The sequence below is a fragment of the Hibiscus syriacus genome, unplaced genomic scaffold (genome assembly GCF_006381635.1).
Source record: "Hibiscus syriacus cultivar Baekdansim isolate YM2019G1 unplaced genomic scaffold, ASM638163v2 tig00111105_pilon, whole genome shotgun sequence".
Lineage (NCBI taxonomy): Eukaryota > Viridiplantae > Streptophyta > Magnoliopsida > Malvales > Malvaceae > Hibiscus > Hibiscus syriacus.
Window position 1 is genome coordinate 2309617 of NW_024062987.1, and position 22501 is coordinate 2332117.

General features: G+C 34.0%; 2 protein-coding genes and 1 pseudogene across 6 annotated transcripts; all 3 read right to left on the minus strand.

Annotated features, from left to right (window-relative positions):
- Positions 1–177: 177 nt before the first annotated feature.
- Positions 178–18635, minus strand: LOC120154217 (UNC93-like protein 1). Of its 3 annotated transcripts, none has more exons than XM_039166038.1 (4): positions 18628–18635; positions 17068–17075; positions 664–1842; positions 178–573 (listed from the first exon to the last, which is right to left on the minus strand). In XM_039166038.1, exons 3-4 carry the CDS (start codon positions 1821–1823, stop codon positions 324–326), a joined length of 1410 nt encoding a protein of 469 aa, XP_039021969.1. In that variant the 5' UTR covers positions 1824–1842; positions 17068–17075; positions 18628–18635; the 3' UTR covers positions 178–323. The 3 variants fall into 3 exon arrangements, with proteins under 3 accessions (XP_039021969.1, XP_039021968.1, XP_039021970.1); XM_039166037.1 differs by having other exon boundaries at positions 18625–18635; XM_039166039.1 differs by having other exon boundaries at positions 18631–18634.
- On the minus strand, positions 3760–10520 carry LOC120154218 (vacuolar protein sorting-associated protein 36-like). Of its 3 annotated transcripts, XM_039166042.1 has the most exons (11): positions 10083–10520; positions 9772–9953; positions 9092–9295; positions 8544–8637; positions 7499–7556; positions 7337–7406; positions 6170–6305; positions 6010–6094; positions 4887–4922; positions 4495–4547; positions 3760–3989 (listed from the first exon to the last, which is right to left on the minus strand). In XM_039166042.1, the coding sequence occupies exons 1-11, from the start codon at positions 10435–10437 to the stop codon at positions 3985–3987; spliced, it is 1278 nt and encodes a 425-aa protein (XP_039021973.1). In that variant the 5' UTR covers positions 10438–10520; the 3' UTR covers positions 3760–3984. The 3 variants fall into 3 exon arrangements, with proteins under 3 accessions (XP_039021973.1, XP_039021971.1, XP_039021972.1); XM_039166040.1 differs by having other exon boundaries at positions 9772–10520; XM_039166041.1 differs by lacking the exon at positions 4887–4922 and having other exon boundaries at positions 9772–10520.
- Positions 15663–22469, minus strand: LOC120154220 (annotated as a pseudogene).
- Between the last annotated feature and the right edge of the window lie 32 nt (positions 22470–22501).

The window sequence follows — 22501 nt, forward strand, 5'->3', positions numbered from 1 at the left end:
TTGTCAATATCAGCTACCTAGGCTAGCACAAAATCAAATGGTTTTTCTTCCATCTATATCTAGGACCATTGTGAATTTATTTTGCCTTGAAATCTTCGTTTATTATTTTAACCGAACTTCATTGTATTTAATCAAGAAATGACAATATAAGTGTTGAATTCCATGCGTAAAGGAAGCTTTGCACAAGAACATTTTAACTTAAATTTCATTCCAATGGAGATAAACAATGGCGTGGCCACATAAACATTACAACAGTTGTAAAAGAAAAAGAAGCCATTCTTGGTAGGAAAGTTTAGGAGAAGATACAACAGTACAAATGAGAGCTATGTAGAGATGGCCGTAGTGGTGACATCTTTATTGGAAGATGGAACAGCAGCCTCCTCCTTGACAATTTCATCTTCAGACTTATCATCTTTTACGGCTAGCATGACCAGAAGCACCAACAGTGGATAACTTATGGTGGTGAGTGACCAATTCACTATCAACTGTGACAGCAATGGAACCTTATGCGAATCGACTTGCCAGGCAACCGCCGCTCCAGCACTCTGCACTCCCTTATAAAATCCACTATATCTGGAAGCCATCAATTTATAAATATCAGTCAACTTATCCAAAATAATGAAAGATTAGAGGATGACATAGAAGAAGGCATCACGGCGTTACCTGCTCAGGGTCTGTGAATCATCAGCCAAAGCTCCTATGACCCAATAAACCATGCTTTGAAACATGGCATCCAACAATCCATAGCTGAAGTACAAAACAAAGGGACCGGCAAAAGCAGAGTCCCTGAAATCCAGCTTCTTAGGTAGGTCATCATGGGAATAAGGAAGCTGATTGGCGAGACCGCCACCCCAAATTGCACTGCCAACCAATGCTACAACGCCGATCCCGATGAAACCCCTCATCCTCCGACTCCGAAAACTAAAATCTAATATGTAGCCGATCCCAACGGAGCCTAACATCTGAGCGCCCCAGTAGAACACATTGTTTAACCCTCTAGTCCTCAGATTGAAAAGAAGACCATTCACATTATTGAACTGATAGCTGTAGAAGAAATTGCTGGCCCAAGCAGCAGGGACAATAAGCAGCATTTTCCAATTAGCAAACAGTTTCAGAACCTCGGTTGCCTCGGTGGCGACACTGGAGTACTTAACATTGGTGCAACGTGTACCGTCATCCCGAACAACGCGGTTGGGTGGCAAAATGGCGAAGGAAAGCAGAGTCCCTGCCGTCATGAAACACATGAAGGCGATATATGTGGCGTCGTTCACGGAGGCGGCCTCGTTTCTATGGTAATTCAGAATGAAAGGAATAAGTCCACCGATGACTCCACCCATGTTGAAAATGCTCCAAAACAGGGAGATGTAAGATCCCTTCCGATTCGATGGAGGGTAAGCAGTCATGATAGCGCCTTCACCGGCCCAAAGCAAGCCAGCTCCGATTCCTAGTAAGGCACCGGCGGCGATGGCGAAACCCTGGTGTTGGTGGTGATTGTAGTAGAGGAAAGACCCGGCATAGAGGACGTAAGTGCAGCAACCAGCGGCAAGGGTGAGATGGGGTCCAAGGATGTTGTAAATACCACCACCTAAGACCCCGAACAAAGCAAAAGTGGTGTAAAGGGCGGTGTTGGCGTTGTTGGCGGCGGTGGGATCGACTTGGCCACCTCCTCCCATGCCGGAGAGGGCGTTGAACATCCCGGGGCAGCAGAAACATACCAGGCCTATCAGGACGACTTGCACCAGTGGAGAATTGTATCGGAATCTTGATTTTGCGGTCAATTCGGTGACTGATTCTTCATCTTTAACCCGATCTCCGATACCCATATTTTTCCTTATCGGTGAACTGCAAGAAGATTGTGGGGATAGGATTCCGACTAAGATGTATCAAGTGATTTTATAGAGGCCTAGTCCTATGACTTGCTTCAAGGAAAACGTAAACACCGAGTGTCGTAGATACATTAGATTCCAAACATTACTTTCTAATATCGATGTCACCATTCTCATTCTTCCGTCTACTTTCTTTCTCTCTCCAATCAGATTTTAAAATTAATTTTTATAAATGAAATATAATTAAAATTTGAATTATATTAATGGTTTATGTTTTTTTTAATTTTTTTTCACTTATTTCAACAAAACATAATATAGTGTCACTTTTATTTTTATTTAATTAATATATGATAATTTTTTTTATTTAATTACGATGTGATCACCACATGTTAATCGTCGTTAACAATTAACGGATTAGGTAATGTGATAGCTAAACATTTTGGTATAATCACATATTTGATATTTGTTATTTACATATTCTCTCAATTTAGTTTACATATTTACATGACATCATTCGATTAGAGGATAAAATTTGTTTTAACTTATTAAAAGTATGACTAAATTGAGAGAACATGTAAATAAAATAGACCAAATATGTGATTACACCGAAATATTTAATTGTCACACCACCTAATTTGTTAACTCGTGGTAACCGCCGCATCTTAATTAAATAAAAACGAATATATTATGATTTTTGAAATCAATAAGGACAAAACACAAACATAAATGATCAATTATGACATTAACTGTTAAAATGTATATATTTATTTATATAATCATTAATATTTAATACATTATATAAAAAAATTTCAATATAATTTTTGATTTTAAGTTTTGAATATTTATATTTATATTTATACACGATTAGAGGTTTTGGATTATTAATAGATTAGGAACTGTTTTAAAGATATTCTGGCGTGGAATTTCGTATTCATTAAATCCAATCAACATAGAACAGTAAATGTAATTGTGACATTTGGCAACTGTACAAACAAGTCTTGAAAGCAACGTGTTGACATTAAAGCCGGCCTTTTCCTCCCAAATGAGTTACTCCATCCAATTAATTATCAACTCAAACATATTCTTACTGTGTAGTATTCAACTATTTCTACTCGGCTTTAGTGAACATGTCCACTATCTTACATCAAATACAAATTCAATTAAATAAAGTAAACCGAAAATAACATCTTACTTTAAATCCAATATGTCGTAATTCAGCTAATATCTAGACATTGATTGTCTGTTAGTATTTATGTAATTTCCTGTTCGCCTCCATGTAAATAAACAAGGATTTATTCAGCGTAATTAAATTTATTTAAGAATTTTATTCAATCTTTCTGAAATTTATAAACCACGCTAGAGACACTCCCAACAACGGTGATGACAAAGACAAAATTAAAAATTTATTGAGTAATTTTTAAAAAAAATAAAGGATTAAAATGTACTATATAATTTTTTAATATATATATATATATATTTACCATTTTTAGCTTTCAAAGGGATCCACTGCTACTTCACATCAACACAATTAAATATTTTAATAGTCATTGATATTTACAAGTATTAAAACCTTTGAAATTTCTAAATCGATGGGCTGAAGATTAAAAAAAATTTTAAGACGTCCTACTAAGATTGGCCTTCAATTTTATTTTCGAAAAATAAAGTTGTAAAATAATAATAATAATAATACAATAATCTAGAAGAAATTATACTACATATGCGGTTAATCTTTAAATCTATGGAAGAACTTCACCCACTTTGAAACGCGGTTGGCAATGGCTACATAAACAATAATCCCAGCAGAATTTGACATTCAAATTGTTTGCTTTTGGTGTGTCAGATCTACCAATTTTAATATGTAAATATATTCATTTTACGAAACACTGAAACCATGGATTTATTATATATATAGTATCGCTGAGTATACAATCTTGATTGAAGTATCAGTTTACCCTTTGCTACAATTGACAAATAAACAATCAGAAGGTTCGAATTTCCGAGTTTCTTACCAGTTTTCCTTCATCTTGCTGTTGGTTTGTATGTTATTCGTATTCACGACCAAAACTAAACTGGATCATAAGTTATTGGCATGTCATAATCGAGCACGCGGGGGCAGTATGACAGCACGGTTCTGGAAATCTAAGGCCAAATGCTTGTCTCAACCTAAAAAAAAAGATGGAGAGAGCATTTCGTAAATAAGGTAACGAAGCTCTTTAACAATGCGAACAGCATGAAGCCATGAACGACTAATGTATCTAGATGGACCTTGTACTATAGTCAAAAGTACAACTTAATCTTGTATTATAGAACCGAGTCATCTAATCCTTGTTTGTCTGCTATTGGTGCAAACAAATATAATTTGATAACAGTGTTACAGGAAATCGTCTAGATGCTGATATGGACTCATAAAACACAAAAAGACACAGAATTAAGAAAACATATGCATCGACAGATTTCAGATCGTATATTTCGTCAAATTTCATAAGTCATGTCTACAGACAGTTCTCCGTTAACAATTCTATTGGTTTTACTTATTTGCATCAATTCCAAACACATAAAGATCAAATTACCCGGTTGTATATACAGGACTAAATTGCAGTTTTGACTATAGTATGACTCCCTAAATCCATGAATGTCGGTATCAATTCATTTAAAAGGGCATTCTTACCAGAAGTAGAAACTGCTTTGATCCAAGTAATGCAGATCCCATAATCCTTCACACTACAAATTTAATGGCCATGAATACCGCACAAACAAAAGGAATGACAAACAATACTGCTAGAGAAACTAAATGATAATCGCAAGAATAATAGTTGTCATGCAATAAAAAGCTTGTCCCTTGCAAAATTTGTAAGTCACCATATAGCAAAGTACCCTGAATCTATGTTTCTTGGACTCAAGTACCGGATACTAGTATGCGACTGACACCAAAATATTCATTTTTTCCCCCAAATCATTCCATGAATTCAAAGAGCCCTTGGGTTAGATCCCTAGACCCTTTTCCAGATGTGTTAAGACAGAGATACTTCAAGGAAAATAAAGAATCAAAACAATATAGCCCTGAATTCAGCAAAACATCTAGTGGCCTTCAGTCTTCTAAACTAGCACAAGACCCCAACCCCACACAGGTACACAAAGCATATAATAACTGAATCTTCCTGATCGAAACTGAAATATCATTTGATTCTAATTCAACTTCCATAATTTCCACTTCAATATCTGAAACTCTAACAGACAATATATCATAAAGCCCTAACATGCTTTGGAATTACCACGCTATATTTCTAAATTGACTAAAATTTTGAAATTGTACTAGGGTAAAACCCATACAAGTATTGCAAGGACAACATTTTTTAGGGTATTTAATGTATAAGTGAATCATAATTTAGAGTTATAAGAACTTAACAATTGCTATTATTCACTCAGATTCAAACATACTTGTGGCTTAAAAATGATAATTCTTAAAATAAGAAACCTCTGAAAACGAGATTTGAGCCTTATCTTTAAAACTTAGACTATAATGAAGACTGGCATTTAACCAAATGCACATAGACCATACCATTTAGCGAAATGCATAAACTCGGTAATTTAATTATCCGGGGGAAAATGGTAGGATTCTGATATTAAGATTATTATTCAGATTTCGATTGTAAGGACTGAAAAACACTAATGCATTCATTCAATGTTCATGCATAAACATTGGCTAACTGCTCATTCGTATTACACTTCGAATTTTATGATCATATTTTAGTTCCAGCCATCTTTTATATCTTACTGCTTAAAACACTTCATGCCTTAAATTAGTGAGAAAGCTATTTGCTTAAAATACTCCCTCAAGTGTGTTAGTAAAAGCTTATAGCTGTTAAAGACTTAAAGCTCTCACATTTCTCTATGCTAATATACCTTCTCAGGAAACTAGAGCGCTTTCTGCCATAACTTGTTTGATCCACTACCTTACCATGTGCTAACCTTACCCACAATGCATGCATATACATTTGCATTCCAACTTAAATTTAACTCATAAATTTAAGCAAAGACCATAACATGGATGAATCAAATCTTCACTGTTCACGATAAGAAAGTAAAAATATCTTTTGGTAGAAAACATCCTATACTGAAATAAATATGGAATTCACATTATATAAGGGGAAGTCATGAAACTAACTAGAAGCATATGACTTACAAGTAGATATTAAATGGGTCGATTTCAGGAAACAGGTTAATATAAAACCGAAAGCCATCGGGACTTATGTCTCTGCATAGCAAACCTGCCAAAATACAACAGTAATTATTAATGTTGGATATTTAGAAATATTTAAAGAGAAAGTTAAGCAGAATTGCACCTTTGTTCTCCGCAGTTAGAAGATGCTCCTTAGCCATGGCTGGAGCAATCCCTAATGTCATTGCAGCATCAGTTGGACTTATGCCATTTCGAAGCGCTTCGGGCTTAGTTGCAAGGCTTTTGATTCTAGCAAAAACCTAAACATGAAAGGAGAAGTAAATTTTCCGGTGATAGGTTCTTGACAAATTACAACTAAATTATACATACACATTAAAGTGGTGAATACAATACACTTCAAACTTTTTCCAGCAAAGTAAATTACCCATATACGTGTTTAATTTGTAATCAATTGCCAAAAGACAGAGCAACCTAACATTAATATAAGGTTTACTACAAAAATAAGTGTCCAAACTATACCTTTTTTCCATTTAGGTGCCTAAACTTTTTTTCGGTCAATCCAGGTGCCTAACGTTTCCAACGTAATATTTTTGGGTGACTCGGCCGTAACGGACGTTAAATGCCACCGTTAAGTCTCACGTCTCATGCTCGGGTAATTTTGAAAATTTTATTTTTAAAAAATAAATAAAATTTTATAGAGGCAACACGTGTCATTTAACGGAAGAATTTAACAGTGTTAACGGTCCAGACACCTAAAAGTGTAAAGTTGGAAACGTTAGGCACCTAGATTGACCGAAAAACAGTTTAGGCACCTCAATGGGAAAAAGTGTATGGTTTGGGCACTTTTTTTTTATATTAAGCCTCAATATAAAGCCATGACAAAACCCAACCGTAAACAATAAAGGAATTATGATCACTTAAAATAACTAATGATCAAACATTTTGATAGGATTGGAACAACTACAAGAAAAATTAAAGACAACTATATAATCAAATATGAAGTTGATTTGTGAGCTCTGGATCATACATCCACTGCCAACAATGTTATACAATTTTCTGTAATAGTATATAAACAATTTCACTCCATTATCAGTGCGTCAAGCAAAAAAAGCATATGGCAACAGAAAATATAAGATCAGTGTCTGTTTTGGATTCCTTAAATATTAATGAATAAATTATCAATGAAATCTAAGGGCTCAAACCAAAGGAAAAACCTTACAGATTCGGATATATATTAGGCCAAAGAAGACTAACAGAAAAAGGTAAGAAACTTCTGTTATATAAAATTGAAATAGAATCTTATCAAGACAGAGAAACTGAAATCAATTACCTCCTCATCACTATGGGACTTGTTTTGGATGACCATGACTCTGCTATCAAACTTCCTAAGCATCACTGGACTGTTATACAAAGCATAGCTGATCAAAGAGTTCAAATACCCAAGTATGACTTCTTAATATCATTACATAAACGTAAGAAAATGAATACATACACGTCAAATTTCTCCCACAAAGAACATGCTTGCAACATATCATCTGGAGAGATCAATTCTGAGGACAGAAAGTGATGTAAAGAAGCCACTTATTTTCATTGTACTTTCAAAATTCTAAAAGTAGATAAAACAACAGCACATTTTTGAAATTGAACTGAACTAGAAAAAACAAAAAATAAAAAGAGAACTGGTTCTGAGTGGAATGAAATATTTTCAGGGACAGAAATATCTAATTAACTTCCACCAGAATAATTTCATTAATTTGAATGCCCTCTTTGCTTACAAAAGCCACCAAAAATCATAATAAAGTAAACATCAATATTAGAGGACTCTAAAGAACATACTATATCCAGTTCTAGACAAAGAAGTTTTACAATTAAGACTGAGGTCAAACAAAATTTCAAGTGATTTATGTGTGTAACAAGCATTTAGATTAAACAAAAAAAAAGGTTCAATATAGCGAAGTTGAAAATACCCACAGTTATTAAGAATATCACGCTATCCAAGTGAAAGAGAAACGTCACAATCAGGGATTGATGATGATGAAGAAGAAATGTGATGGAGATAATAGGCATTCTCTTTACTGCAACTTTAAAGAATTAAACATTGTTGGTGACAGAAAATCCAAAGTCTCAGTCTGATTTGTTTGGAACATATATAAAAAATTTGGCATCTATAGATTATAAAGAAAACTTCAAAAAAGTCTGACTACTTTCAAGCCTCATTTGTTTCTTGGACCAAACTAGGTAAAGAGACTCAAAGTCAAAACCAAACCTTTCCAGTGTTACATAGTCAGAAAGGTATAGCATGTCCTCTTTAGATGATATTGCTTGAAATGGTAATTATATTAAGATTTATTTACTAATGTTTGAAAGCCCCCTCCCGGGAAAAGATAGGAAAATTACATTGCCAAGAACACTACCAAAATTAGGTTAAGAAATTTCAACTTTTCAAGTTCACAATGTAACTATGCAAACTTAAATACAAATATACAATAACCAAATTATGCATAAAAACAAGAGATAAAGTTGATGTTAAACCAAACCTGTGCCTCGAGCACGATTGAAGAGACAATAGGCATCTATAAGGTTGATCATTCCGCCAGCTCTCTCCAGTGGTGTTCTCACAAAATCTGCCAGCTAAGGTGCCAAGAAATTAATTCAAAATTAGCCCTCAAAAGAAAACCAAGTAAAAGCCAATCTACTAGACATGGCAAGTCCTTTACGAACCGGATAATAAATTTTGGATGATTAATTTTATATTCCCAATGAGAAACCATGGGATATACAAGCACAAAACAGAATTAGAAGTTAAATATCTTCCAGAGTATTTTGTTATCTAAGTCTTGAAAATTGAATCAATTAAAATAAATTTTACTACATCTGGGAAAACAGTAATCAACTAATCCCCACTACAAAACCATCTTATTTCTAAGGATTTCTTTAGAGCCAAATAAAAATCCTAGATTCTATAAAATGTATAAATAGAATGATAAGTTAGGCTCTATAGAATTATCTTGGGACAAATTATTAAGTAATACCCTTAAAATTAACCCCAAAAAAAGTTAAAAAAGAAAGAGAGGCAGAAGAGAACCTGTCGGGACAATTGTTGATGGTACAGGGCACCCGCAGACTCCTTAGTAACTGGGGATATTATACCAACACTCAACAACCAATCTTGCATCTCCTCTTTTGAACCCATCTCCTCGTCATTAGTTCCACTTGTTTGAGAACTCGTTCCAGCCAAAAGCTTTTGCCTCATTTTTTCTGCTAGCATCACCATCTCTTTAGCTTTACTCTGAAAATCCAAAAGAGTTCTAAATCTTGAACAATCAGAATGTAAGAAAACAAGCAAAAGAGAGACTAAAACATCACTAACTACAACTCGGAACCTATCTTTGCAATAAAAAAACATAACTACATTGAACCTGATCAATCCTTTCATGCACACCATTGACACAAAAGTTTAAATATATTATGTCCTAACTTATGATAAAGATATTATGGCTAATTACTACTGGTTCCAAACACTCAAGGACACGTTCCACTTGAATTCACCGATGTCAAACATTTGCGCAAACAGAAACCGAATCAAGAATATATTATATTTCTTCTTTCTGGTAAAGAAACCGGACACTTCAATGTAATAAAGAAAACAATTTTCCACTACATCTAGCTTTATATTTCAATGCAATGATATAGAATTTACATCAAAACCAAAGTCCCTATAATTTGCTTCAAGTCGTTATAATTGAACAAAATGAATCACATTACCATGAGAGCATTTAAGTCCTGAAAAGCATCCTGCAAACTCTTATCAGTACTCTCCCAGATTTCTTGCTCCTTCCTTAAAATCCCCGCCACCCCAACCATTCGCACGGACCCGTCAGTTGAGTACAATCCTCCACCAGTTCCTGTGCCTGCTCCTGAACCAGAAGCTAAACCCGAGCCGGAACCTGTAGTCTCATTACTCTCCCAAGCTCTCGCCCGCCAACTGTCCCAAAACTTCACCAAAAACCCATCACAGTCCCCCTTCCCTCGAACCACTGCCGTCACAACAACTGATCTCGAGCCCGAACCTGTACTGGAACCGGAACCAGACCCAGAACCCGGATCGAAAACCCGACCATCGGATGAGACGAGGAATTGGAAGCGGATCCTGGGGGAGTGGAACACGGACTTGAGAGACTTTTTGGAGAAGATATGGGAAATGGAGGCAAGAGGGATGGATGAGGCGGAAGTAAGGGTGGTGGCGGACGAAGAAGGGAGCCATAGGAGGCGGTGGGTGGTGAGGATGAGGATACCCGATTTTAAGGGGGAGAATCGGTAATCTTCAGGTTCGAGGTCCACACCGGAGAGAAGGTGACGTTCAACTTCGTTTCGTAGGAAGACAGGGCGGCCGCTGCTCGTCACCTCCGCCTTGGAGAAGAAGTTCGACATCTGTGCGGTGTTGACTGATTAATCTTGTGTAATTTTCGGTTGATTGTAAGGGGATCTTCCTTCGCCTTATTTCATTTTTGTCCAAGGATAGATTAGCTAAAGTCACTCGTATTATTTAAGTAAATTTTTTCCACTAAATATTTTAAAATTAATTTTTTAATCATTATTATTATTAATTTATAATAAATCGATTATTTATTATCATTGATCATCAAAAGTGATGAAATATTGACGTGATATATTATCAAAACTGATTTAGTATTATTTTATCACGTAATATCAACTGTTTGATTCTCTTATATTGTTGATCCGTATGACCTATGAATTGAAAAATAAGAAACTTTTAATGATTATATAATTTATAAATAATTTGTGAAAAATAATAGCTTTAGTCCCAGTGTTATGTTAAGCTTTTTTTTTAACGAAAGTCATGTTTCTGTTTTGTTTTTAAGAGAATGGAGAATTTAAAAGCAATAATATTAGTGTTGATTCAGCGTGTAAGCCCGCCATGGAACCAGATTCTGACGACGGGAACAATGGAGAGGAAGTAAACGTAGTGCATGCAGTCGAAATAATGTTAATATAATAACAGTCATGTAGACCCAGTGTTCAAGACAGAGTTGGTTAGCGTTCGGTGAAGATAAGATAAGATTACTACTGAGATTTATGTGCTGTTTAAACGTTTCAAATTAGACTTTTATGGTGGTGGTTAATGACCGAAATTTATTACAAAACAATAACAATAGTGATTGTTTCGTCATTTTTGAAATTTCAGTGCAAAAACAGAAATTTATTCATACTTCAATGGTCATTTACCCTTTAAATTATTGCTTGAATTGGTGTTGTGTGTTGTGGACCAGGTAGGTGACAGTTTTGCAAGAACACATAAAACTATTTCTCAACGTGGTTTTATTTTCATGAAGAAGAAAAAAATACTCTAGAACATTATGGTAAATTTGTGTAAGAAAATCCCTTGAAACTTTCTTTCTTTAAAGCCTCAAACCTAAATTTTTGGATTCTATTTTATTCAACAACGTCAAAGTATTTTATTCGAAATCTCAACGGCGGAGAGGTTGAGGAGAGTAAAGTAGCAAATCTTGGTTTCATGTTGATTAGATGATGAATACCATATATTGAACCAATATAAAGTCAAAACTTTGATCTAAGTTTTATCAAATTCAAATGTACCACAAAGAAAACTAAATTGAGAAAAAGAGAATAGAAACGAAAATGTTTCGATGCTAATTACCTCACAAACTACGATTGACCAAGGCAAGCTATGAAATACTTTAAAGTATTAAGTTAATTTCATAAATAAAAAGGTCTAAAACACAATATGTTTGTGTTGCAGCATCACAACGTTAACGTATGAGTGACTTAAAACTAAAATTTAAAAGTCTGGTGATTAAATTGAAAATATTATAGTTTTTTTTTTTTTTTGAATGGGAGTGCTGTTTTAGATGGCAATGTGTTTGAGTTGCCGCTTGTGCCTTTGGATGGCCTTTAGAAGAAGGCCATGATTGACAGCTTTGGGCGCTTGGTATCAAACGGAGATGTAGTACTATGGCAGCCCAAGTCGCTTTTAAGTAATCTTAGGCTTTTGGAGGATCCGAGTATAGAATTGTTTTCAGTCAGAACAGCGGAAGAGGAGCCTTTGTCGAAGTCTCCTGTAATGGATTTGTTAGTTTATTCAAGTGATAAGGTGTTGACCAATAGGATTACAAGGAAGCAGAAGAAATTCGGCTCGCTATTAGATATTCAAGATAAAGTCTTTTCGAAAGTTGAGAAAAAAAAAAGATCGAGCGTTGAAGAGATTCAATTTGATGAAATCTGATCTAAATTCCTCTGAATTATCTAGTTCTTCTCTATCAGATTCGGATTTGAAGAAAAGGTGGGCTGCTTATGTTGGGAAGGAGTAACACTGCCATTAAGTAAGAGTTCTGGTAGTAAGTTAGTGTTTGTTATCCAGTCACAAGAATTACGTTGAGTTTAGGTGCGTGATTGTCGGAGATTGCGTGAAGTCTTAGGTTTTGTTCTATGCGACTTTTCACTGAAATTAGGATCATCGGCTCTTAAAGGAATGTTTATGCTATATATTGTGTGCTGGGTTGAAGATCGATGAAGTCATGGTGTTGTACTGATCAGCAGGTTTGGTGATCCGGGTTCTGATGTTGTTTTCGGACCACTTTGCCACTGTCTTCGTCTGATTTTTGTTTCTGTTCCTTTCTAATTTAATTTCTTTATGTTGGTTGCTATGTGTGGGTGTCCGTGTGAGTTTTGTTGTGGATTAGGGTATAGAGTGTATGATGTTATGTGTATCCTTGTATTACTTCGCTTCCACCTCTTGGTTCATTATTTTTCTTCCAATTAGGGATAGAGAGGTTTCTTAATGAGGTGGTGTACTTTGTATTTGTTTATAATACAAAGTACCCTATTTCTGAAAATATTATAGTTGATGATCAAAATAAAAACATATTGAAAGGTGGGTGACTATACAAGTAGTTTATCACTTTTAAATAAAACATTTGAAAACTATTAATTAAATATATAAAAAACAAAATTAATAAATCAACTACCAATTCATATTAGCAGAATAAAATCATAGGTATCTTAAGTAAAATCATATATTCAAAATATGATGTAAATAGAATCTTTATAAATATTCGGTCCAAATTAATCAATCAATGAATCAAATATCTATGATTAAACAAAAAAATAATATATATATATATATATATATATATTTATATTTTAGTAATAAATTACACTCACAATTACTTAACTATGGGTAAATTCTTTTGTTACTTAAAATATTACAGATTGGTTATTTAATCAGACATATTTAACATTTTTAATTACTAATATGTAACTATTATGATATGACAATTTATATAAATTGATATACTAATAAATTTAGTCTTAATCTTTATATATTATATAATATTATTTTATGTCTTATTATTTTTTTAATAAAAAATCACATCTCTTTCCTCAATTGAAGTTATCTTTCTAATGATCTTTTTGACAGTAGAAGTCATTATTTCCTAACAATTAACTCTATGGATTATAATATTTTTAACTATATATTCAAATTCAGTCACATTAATGACGTGTATTTAATGATGATTAATATTAAAATTTTGGTTTCACTTAGTAGATGAACAAGTCTAACATGTATAACATTGCTATTAAATTTTACAATTTACAAGCATGCACTTTACAATCTTTTAGGTTGAATTGTTTTAATTTTTATAGTTTTCTTTCAGATTGAATTCAAATATTTACTCAAATTTTAGAAATTTATTTCTTGTTTTATTTTATTTTTTAAAATATTTTTGAATTGAAATTTTAAGAATATCATGAAATAATTTTCTATTTAGTTAAATAAAAAAATAAAAAACAATTCAAACTTTATATATACAATTTTAGGGGAGTATTAAAAATTTAACAACTTATAAAAAGTGTTTCACTTGATTTCTCAAAAAAAGAAAAAAAAAAGAAAAAGGAAAATTTTGGATACCAATCTTCTTGTTTTAATTTATAGTATTTGTGCATTTTATTTTATTTAGGTTTTTGTGATAATTTTGTTATTATAATTATATTATTTTATTGAGGTTAATTGATTTTTATAATAAAATAAATTAAAAACAATAAATTTTTAATGAATGACTTGAGTCTAGAGACATTAGTTTAGAATTATTGGTTGTCTCTATCAAAATATTAATATAAGAATTAATTTTTATTATATCAATTTTATAAATTGCACATCATTTTTTTATTGTTTAATAATTAATGATTAAAAAGTTTAATTAATTAAATTTATAATATTTTATATAAACGGTCAGAAGTTAAATTTATTCATGACAGGTAATCACATCTGTAATTTTTTCAATATTTTATCTAAAATTATTATTATATTATTACTTAAAAATCTAATAAACTATTTGTACAGTTGTACTATATATGGAAGCCTCACGATAGCCTTTACACTTTTGTAATCACTTTTCTCAACAAATAATAATAATAATAATAATAATAATGCATATTCTATAATAGATAATATTATTGAAGAACAAAAGTTTACAATAAATATGAATAAGACTTTGAGTGTTAAACTCTTATAATGCTCAAAATAAAATTTTAATTGCCATCAGATTTATCAAAATAATATGATAAGATTAAATGTCACCATGTTATTCCAAAAAAAATGTCACCAAGTGTCCAATAACCTCTAAAAATCAAATGTCAAAAATTATAATTAAAACATATATTACATATAAATTCTAGATTTAATTCATATATTTTAATTTATATAAATATTAGTAGTTTTATTTTTTAGAATTTAGAAGTTTAGTCTTAATTTAAATAATATATTATATAAATAAACTATTAAGACCATAAATCATCAATTTGGAAACTTAATTAAATCTACAACTAATGTAAAAACAAATACTAATGAAAAATTTTAATTTAATAAATTTTACAACTATAGTTTAGATAAGGATCAAAAGTTCAAAATCAGAAAAGTGAAAAAATTAAAAACAACCAAATAAAAGTACAAGAATTAAACCTACAATTTATATAATGGAAATACTAATCATAGAATTTAACCATTAAAGAATGTCTTGGAAATTCATTTTCAGTCAATTATATATAATATTAATATTCAAAAAATATATTTGGATAATTTTTTCAGTTATTTTAAAAAAATGTAAAATACTGATGTAACTTTATTAACTTCATAATTATTATTTTGAAAAGTGATTTTCCTTTTTTGGGTTTTTTCTCCACTCACAATGTTGTAAAAGGAATGGCGTAGGGCAAAGCCCAAGTATTATTTTAAGCCACTATTCAATAATTATGCATATTCCAGCTTAGCAGTTTAATTGAAAGAGAGAGATTACATTGATAAACAACAAACTAATATAATTAGGGGTGAGAATTCGATCAATCGAGTTGAACAAAAAAATTTCAAGTTATTCGAGTTGATGAGTCTTATTTTACAACTCGAAGTTGATTTGAAATTTTTTCGAATCGAGTCAAGTTTATAAAGTTACAACTCAAAGTTAATTCGAGTCAAATTTTCTCGAGTTGAGTCGAATAAAAAAATTCAATTTTTCGAGTCGAGTTTTGCTCACATATACGTAGAATACAAGTTACACAAATCTCGATCTCTAGTTTTCTTGTAAAGGAAATATTTGGAGGATTCTCTCTTGCTTTGAACATGGATGACCAATTTCATCTTATTTAATATTTTGGCCGCGTTGTGTTTTCCATTGAAAATAAATAATTGAATTAAATGCACAGAATGATATCAAAATCAACCCTTAACAGTTGACAGTTTCGGAGGTAAACCCCTAGTAAACTCTCTCCGCCGTGGATACTGGACGAAGGAAGACAACAATGACTATTACATTATCTTTACTGCGACGTTCTACAGCTTCCGTAGCCAATCTTTTCGAACACATTGCAGGCTCTTTAACCGTATCCCTGATGGTGGTTAGCACCTCCGTATCGCCCACAACATCCCAAAGTCCATCACTAGCCATTGCCTGCCAATCAAACCCCATTTTAAGATACATTTTCTTAAAACTCATCTATTCTAAAGATTAGAAGTCCAATTGTTATCAGTCAAAAAAATGTTAAATTTTTTACAGAAGAAATGAGCCTTACCAGGAACTCATCTTCGGCTGAAAGTACAGTTTCAGTTATCTCGGGTTCTGCGGTTACAGCAGGCTTAAGATCATCATCTTCGATGGAGCGAGTTACCTATTAAAAAGACACAGCAATCGAGGTAGCATTTGGCATGTTGAAGGATTCTGTGCTTTTTATTCTATCAAACATTAGCATGCAGAACCATTAAAGAATTAACTTCTACCTCAGTCAATATTGCAAAGATTTACAGGGGCAAGCCTGAAGTGCAGCACGACCAACCCTCCACGTATCAACTTGCCATTTTACTTCACCCCCTGCACTGATAACTCGGTTTCTCTCCTCAGGACAGCTTGCAACATGATCCTACCATGTCAAGAGTCAACTAGATTTAGCATAGTAACATGCAATAGTTGTACAATATATGACTAACAGATTAGCATAACTTACCCTACTTAGAGCTAAGGGGCATCCTCTCCGACATAAAATTGTCCTGCAATCACCTGCAATAGCAACAAAAAGCTTGTTTCTAACTATTAGAGCAGCAGCTGCCGTGCAGCCAGGATGCCAATCTTTCTGGATAACCCTCCTTGATTTTCGTTGAGAATCAAGTTCATCTCTAAACGCAACATCTGTCTTAACAAATGCTTCCACCAGTGCATCAGCAGGACTGCACCCATATGTACAATTATTTAGTCCAATAATATGGATAATAATTTGATTGACGCAGGCAAAGCAGAAAAAGTGACACACACCTGCATGTAGAACCAAAAGTTTTCAGAAATTCAGGCAATGCTTGAACTGAAAACTCAGCTGCTGCACTACCTGCAAATGTTATAAAGTACATAAACTTATATACATGGTAAAGGTACAGGAAACTAGACTCAACCTGAACACAGACAAATTTAGTAACTTCGAAGTGGTAACAGCTTCCATAGGTGGGGGGAGAGAAGTATCTGGGTTGATTTCTTCTTAGACATGATTGCCTTTTCAGAAAAGATTTTATTTAAAAAATTCGAACACTTAACCTGGTGTCCTTTTTTTCGATTTTTTTATTTAAAATGGATTTAGAGTCACAATATTAATTGCCTAGAAGTTTCTGGTTGCCATTACAAGCATTTATCCTCATATCTAATCCCTTCTGCATTTTCAGCATTGTAGTTGTTTTGCATACCTCTATGGCCATCAAATACACCAAAAGCATGAACATCCTTCTCGTTGCATAGGAAAGGCATAAGAAAATGTGTGTCCTCCATACTCTCCCGTCTCCCGCATGTGGCAAAGGATCCCCAAGAAAGCACAGGAAGGTATGCCAAAGAATCATCAAAAGAATCCAGCCACATTCTCAAACCAGAATTTACTGCAAATGAAGTTCCTTTGGATAAACATTCTCCCTGAGTAGACCAGTTAATCTTTTCCTGATAGGTATGAAGGTTCTTAACGCTATCAATGACTTGATGACCCTGGGAAACGGAAGATAGTTGAAGAGAAAAATCTTCTTTCCCCATTTTCTTTCTTTGTTGCTGAATGCCATCTAGTTCTAACATTATATCATCAAACGAAGGCCTATTTTGAGGATTTGCATCCCAACACTTTTGAATTAGTGACAGCATACTGGCTGGCATTCCAGAGTCAATACCAGCGAGAACTGGTCGCAGTCCACCAGAGCTCACAGCTGCAGTAAGCTGCTGTTCAGTATAGTTCATCTCCAGAACAGTGTGAGCCTGCCAGTAGCAAATAAATTACAAATAACTTCTAAATTTTTGACAACAAAGAGTTGTCAATAGCGATGGGCAGAAATGTAAGAACAATTAGCTTTGCGGTAATCCAACGACCAAACTCCATGTTAAAAATAAAAGCAGAAAAATATAAATCTAAAGTGTGGACACAATTTGTTTCTCTTCAATTCTAGACATTAAATGACCAGCATGAAACTTATTGAAAGTGCAAACTAAGATTTTCTTTTTAACATGATTTGTTGGAAGAGAAATTGCAGTGAGGAATAAGACTGCAATAAATATTTGGCCGCATTTTGTTCTATAACTTGCCCTTCATCCTAAGTCATTCATATGCAAAAATCATTAAAATTCAATTAGCTTAAAACAATATGGAAGGAAGAAGATCAAAAGATATAATTCAACTTGATTAATATACTGGCACAACTTGTTCAAAATTCCTCAAACTGTCTTTTAAAGTTTGTTCACCCCGCTAATTAATTTTGACTGCTACCTGAAGCAGGTAGCTCTGAGGTGGAAGCAGCTTATATTTGGTTTTGCTGCCTGGCACAGTGTAAGCATTGTAGCAAGAAAAGAGGAAGCAATTTGTCCTCTGAAAGCACAAAATGACAGTAAAATTATCCTTAACAAATAGATGATTATATTGAATTGGCCAATGAGGAGACTTCTTCAGGCACCAGAAACTCCAACATTAATAGAATAAATTTTATTTGCCCCTTTTCCCATTAATCTCCAAGTAAACAAACTTATGTTGAAATGAGCTTTCCTTGAGCACAGCCTAGATATTCTCTACAACAACAACAACAACAACAACAAAACCCAATTCCCATATGCAATGGGGTAAGGGGGAGGTAGGGTAGTAGGCTGCCCCCAACGCCAGGTTGAGAGTAGTTTCCGTGGAAGACCTCCGGCAGTCAAGCCTAGATATTCTCTGTAAAGACTAATGTCTGAACAATTTCCCTTGTTACTTGGGCCACAGATTAATCCAGCAAGGTGACTGACAGATTTATTAAGATAATAATATGCAACCTAATCCGAGATCTCTTCAGTATTTTTTTTATAGGAATAGGAGGTCTCATTAAAAACCTCCCTCTTAGTGGTTCTTTGCCCTAAGGTAAGAACCAACTAGCGGAAGGAGGAAAAGAGTACCTCAATTTATTAATGTTAGCCGAATTACATAAGACTTAAATACACTTTTACAAACAACATAAGACATCACACACTCCTATAGCACATATCTGTAAAACAATCCCCAACTGAAAACAGAATGCAAAATCACCCAATCCCCTCCTTTGCTAACTTGTCAGCCTCGCAATTACAACATCTTGGAATCCACCTAACAATAAAATCTCTAACAGAAATAATAGACACAATTTCCTTAACAAAATTTGTAAGGAAAACAGGAACTAAAGCTTGGTCTTTGATCCAATCCACTACAAGCTTACAATCACTTTCAATAATAAGCCTGCCCTTCGACAACCATTCTGAAGAAACAAAGATGTCAAGGCCTTTTTTGATAGCTTTCAGTTCTGCAAGATAGGGAGGAGTAGGACCAACATTTTCTGAAAAAGACATAAGTGTAACCCGATTCCAATCCCTGAGAACCCCCAATTCCAGCAACCCTCCCAACTCTACTAAAAGCCCATCCACATTCATCTTAAAAAGATCTCTTCAGTATAATACTAACAAATAACATATGCAGGTCAGTAGGAATGAGCAAACCATTTGTGTTCAACAAAATTCAGCAAGATTAGTGGGTTTGACCAGATTTGAGCAAGTTAAATAGAAATGAGGGAGGTATGAACTCAACCAGACCGTAATTCACCGTTTGTATTGGTCAGATTCAACTATATAAGTTACCCATTTGAGGTCAATAAGGCCTGCATCATGTAGAAAAATATATCCAACCTTGAGTTTTTGTTTTTCAGTACTTTTGGTTTAAGTACCAACAGCAATAGGTAATCTAAGCATCAAACAATAAGCTATCTCTTGGAGATTGAAATTTTTCTTGTTAAGCACATGCAAATGCAACTTAGTCTGGTACTGCCCAATATCACTTATCAACAAAAAAAGATAAAAATACTCAAGAAAAGACTGACCTGAGCTTCAGCACGGATATCAGTGTATGGGACAATGCCGGTTAGCAGTTCACTGCAATTAAATGGAAATCAAGTTTCATGGTTATAGCCCTACAGAGCTGCAAAAGAACTAGATTAACTATAGCCTAATGTTTTACTGCAATTTATCGACTATTGAATTCAAATGACAAACAGGGAAACATTACTCCATAATGCATAAGCAAAACATGATTAACCATGCTAGGGCATTGAAATCTAGCTCAAGGTGGAATCACTTAACAGTTACTGTAAGAGCTAATTATAGTACCCAGGCAAAACCAGATCCAGTGATTCACCTAATATGCTATTGTTGTAGGGCTTTGGGAAGCAGGGATGTCTCTGCATATGAGACATTTATGTGTCCAGTGCCTACTGGAGGCAATGACAGTAAAAAAAAAACACACACACACAGATAGAGACAGTGTGCATACCATAAAAGTAAAGATGAAAGAACAATGATAAAAAAATAGATTCAACTTGTAAGGGCAGTTATTAGGGTATGTTTTCACTATCTTGATCCAACTCTTCAGTTTCCATGGAGTACCTATGTTGAAAACATATCCACTGGACATGGGTACCAAGGTACACCTAAATATATGAAAAAACTTAGAAAAATGAACATACATGTGTTAAACACATTTCTCTATTCAACTCACCCCCGATTCCAAGCAACGTATTCAACATTGATTTCACGAGATCTAAATTTTCACATCACAAAATCCAGCAAAGATACCAAAATATTTACTACAATGCAAGGGTTAAATTCTAACAATTCTGGCACTTCAATAGAAACATTAAGAGATTAGTACTGAAATAAATTTTTACCACAACGCAAAGGACCAAAATGTTTTTAAACCCAATATGAAATATTGTAGATACTTCCATTGCACCATAAAAGAAAATCTTAGCATTTTAGATTAACAGCTAACTAGCCTATGAGCATATTATGAAATTAGGTAAATGTGCAATCTATATTGTATGTTAACATAGCAAGAAACCTTATTCATAAACTATATAAACAATACATTGCTAACAGAAGCTTCAAGAATCCTTATTCTTACTGGATGGACACTCCAAAGCTGTAGACATCTGATTTTTCAGTATGTATCTCCTTCATCAATATCTCAGGGGCCATGTAAATAAGAGTTCCAACCGTATTTTTTTGTGTGAAAACCACCTGTTGGCTTACCTGATGATCTCCAATTCTCGATAGAGACTCTTCTGAGATCCTTCTTATACTCTGCCAAACCAAAGTCAGCTAGGTGTGCAGAAAAGTTTCTGTCAAGCTGCTTATGCATTAGCGGTGTAATATAACTTTAAGCTCAAAAGTCAATCAATTAAAATCCTTTTTCTAATAGTATCTAACACCAACCAGATAATAAGGACAACTAAAGAGATCAGAATATAATAAAAAGAACATTTGCTGGCTTCACATCTCTATGAATGATTCCTTTGTTATGCAGATATTGCAAAGCCTCCGCTGGGAAAAAAAACAACAGAAAGACCTCAAGATGTAACATCATTAAAAAGGAAATTTTAGTAATTTATGATCTCTGAAACCAAGCATTTATGTTTCTAGCATAGTTTCAGATCCAAAGCCAAATATCCATTTCTTCGTATAAACAGAAAAAAGTACTTTTAATAGACCCCTGAACACCCCACATAAACTATACAGAGAAACCAAAGTTTCAGGTAAAATCAAAAGCATGAAACAACACAAACTCTCATTCAATGAAACATCCTAGCACCTAAAGCAATTCACTGCTGACCAAGCTATGTCAATATAATCTTAATATCTCCAAGCTTATTATCAGGACTCAGCTGAATTGAAAATTGAATCCAAACCAAAGTTTAGCAGTAGAAGCAGCAAGCGTTATTATCAAGTTTTTTTAATAATGGAGAATGAAGATATACCTAATTGGAGGATCAAGATTGGGAATCCATTCTTGCACGTGTAACTTATGAGCCAGATTGGTTTGTTTATAGAATTCGAAGAAAAAACATATAATTGGGTGGCTTGGCATGCGCGGCGACGAGGGTAGCAATGCCAGGATGGTCTAGCTGGCAAAGGAGCTGCGATTCCTTGTGAAATTTATCCAACTCCTCCGAGGTAGACAGGATTGGCTTCCTAGCAGCAACTCTCTTTCCATCCAAAATTGCTTCGTAATCAACGCTTTCAGCCCCTATCAACAAAAAAAAATACAACAGATGAGTAAATTCTGCGTACAAAGTAAGGGCAAGGAAGAGAAGATAAGAGAAGAGAAGAGAAGATAAAGTTACCCCTGGAAATAGGGGAGAGAAGAGTGAAGGAAGGAGGAAGGTGAAGAGGGATTGAATTGCTGGAGCAGCAACCTCTAACGCAAGTGTTTGGCTCCACTATGTCTAAGCCCATTTTCCGTCCACTAATTTTCCAGCGGGAAACCCCCAATAAGAGAGATGGGATTTGGGATTTGGGAAGTTTCCCGGCTACAGCAGCTTCTATAGAAATTTCCCAAATCTGCGTGGCAACAGCTTAACTGTCGGACACTTCTCCGTTTGTCTTTGGTTGCTGCTGTTTTA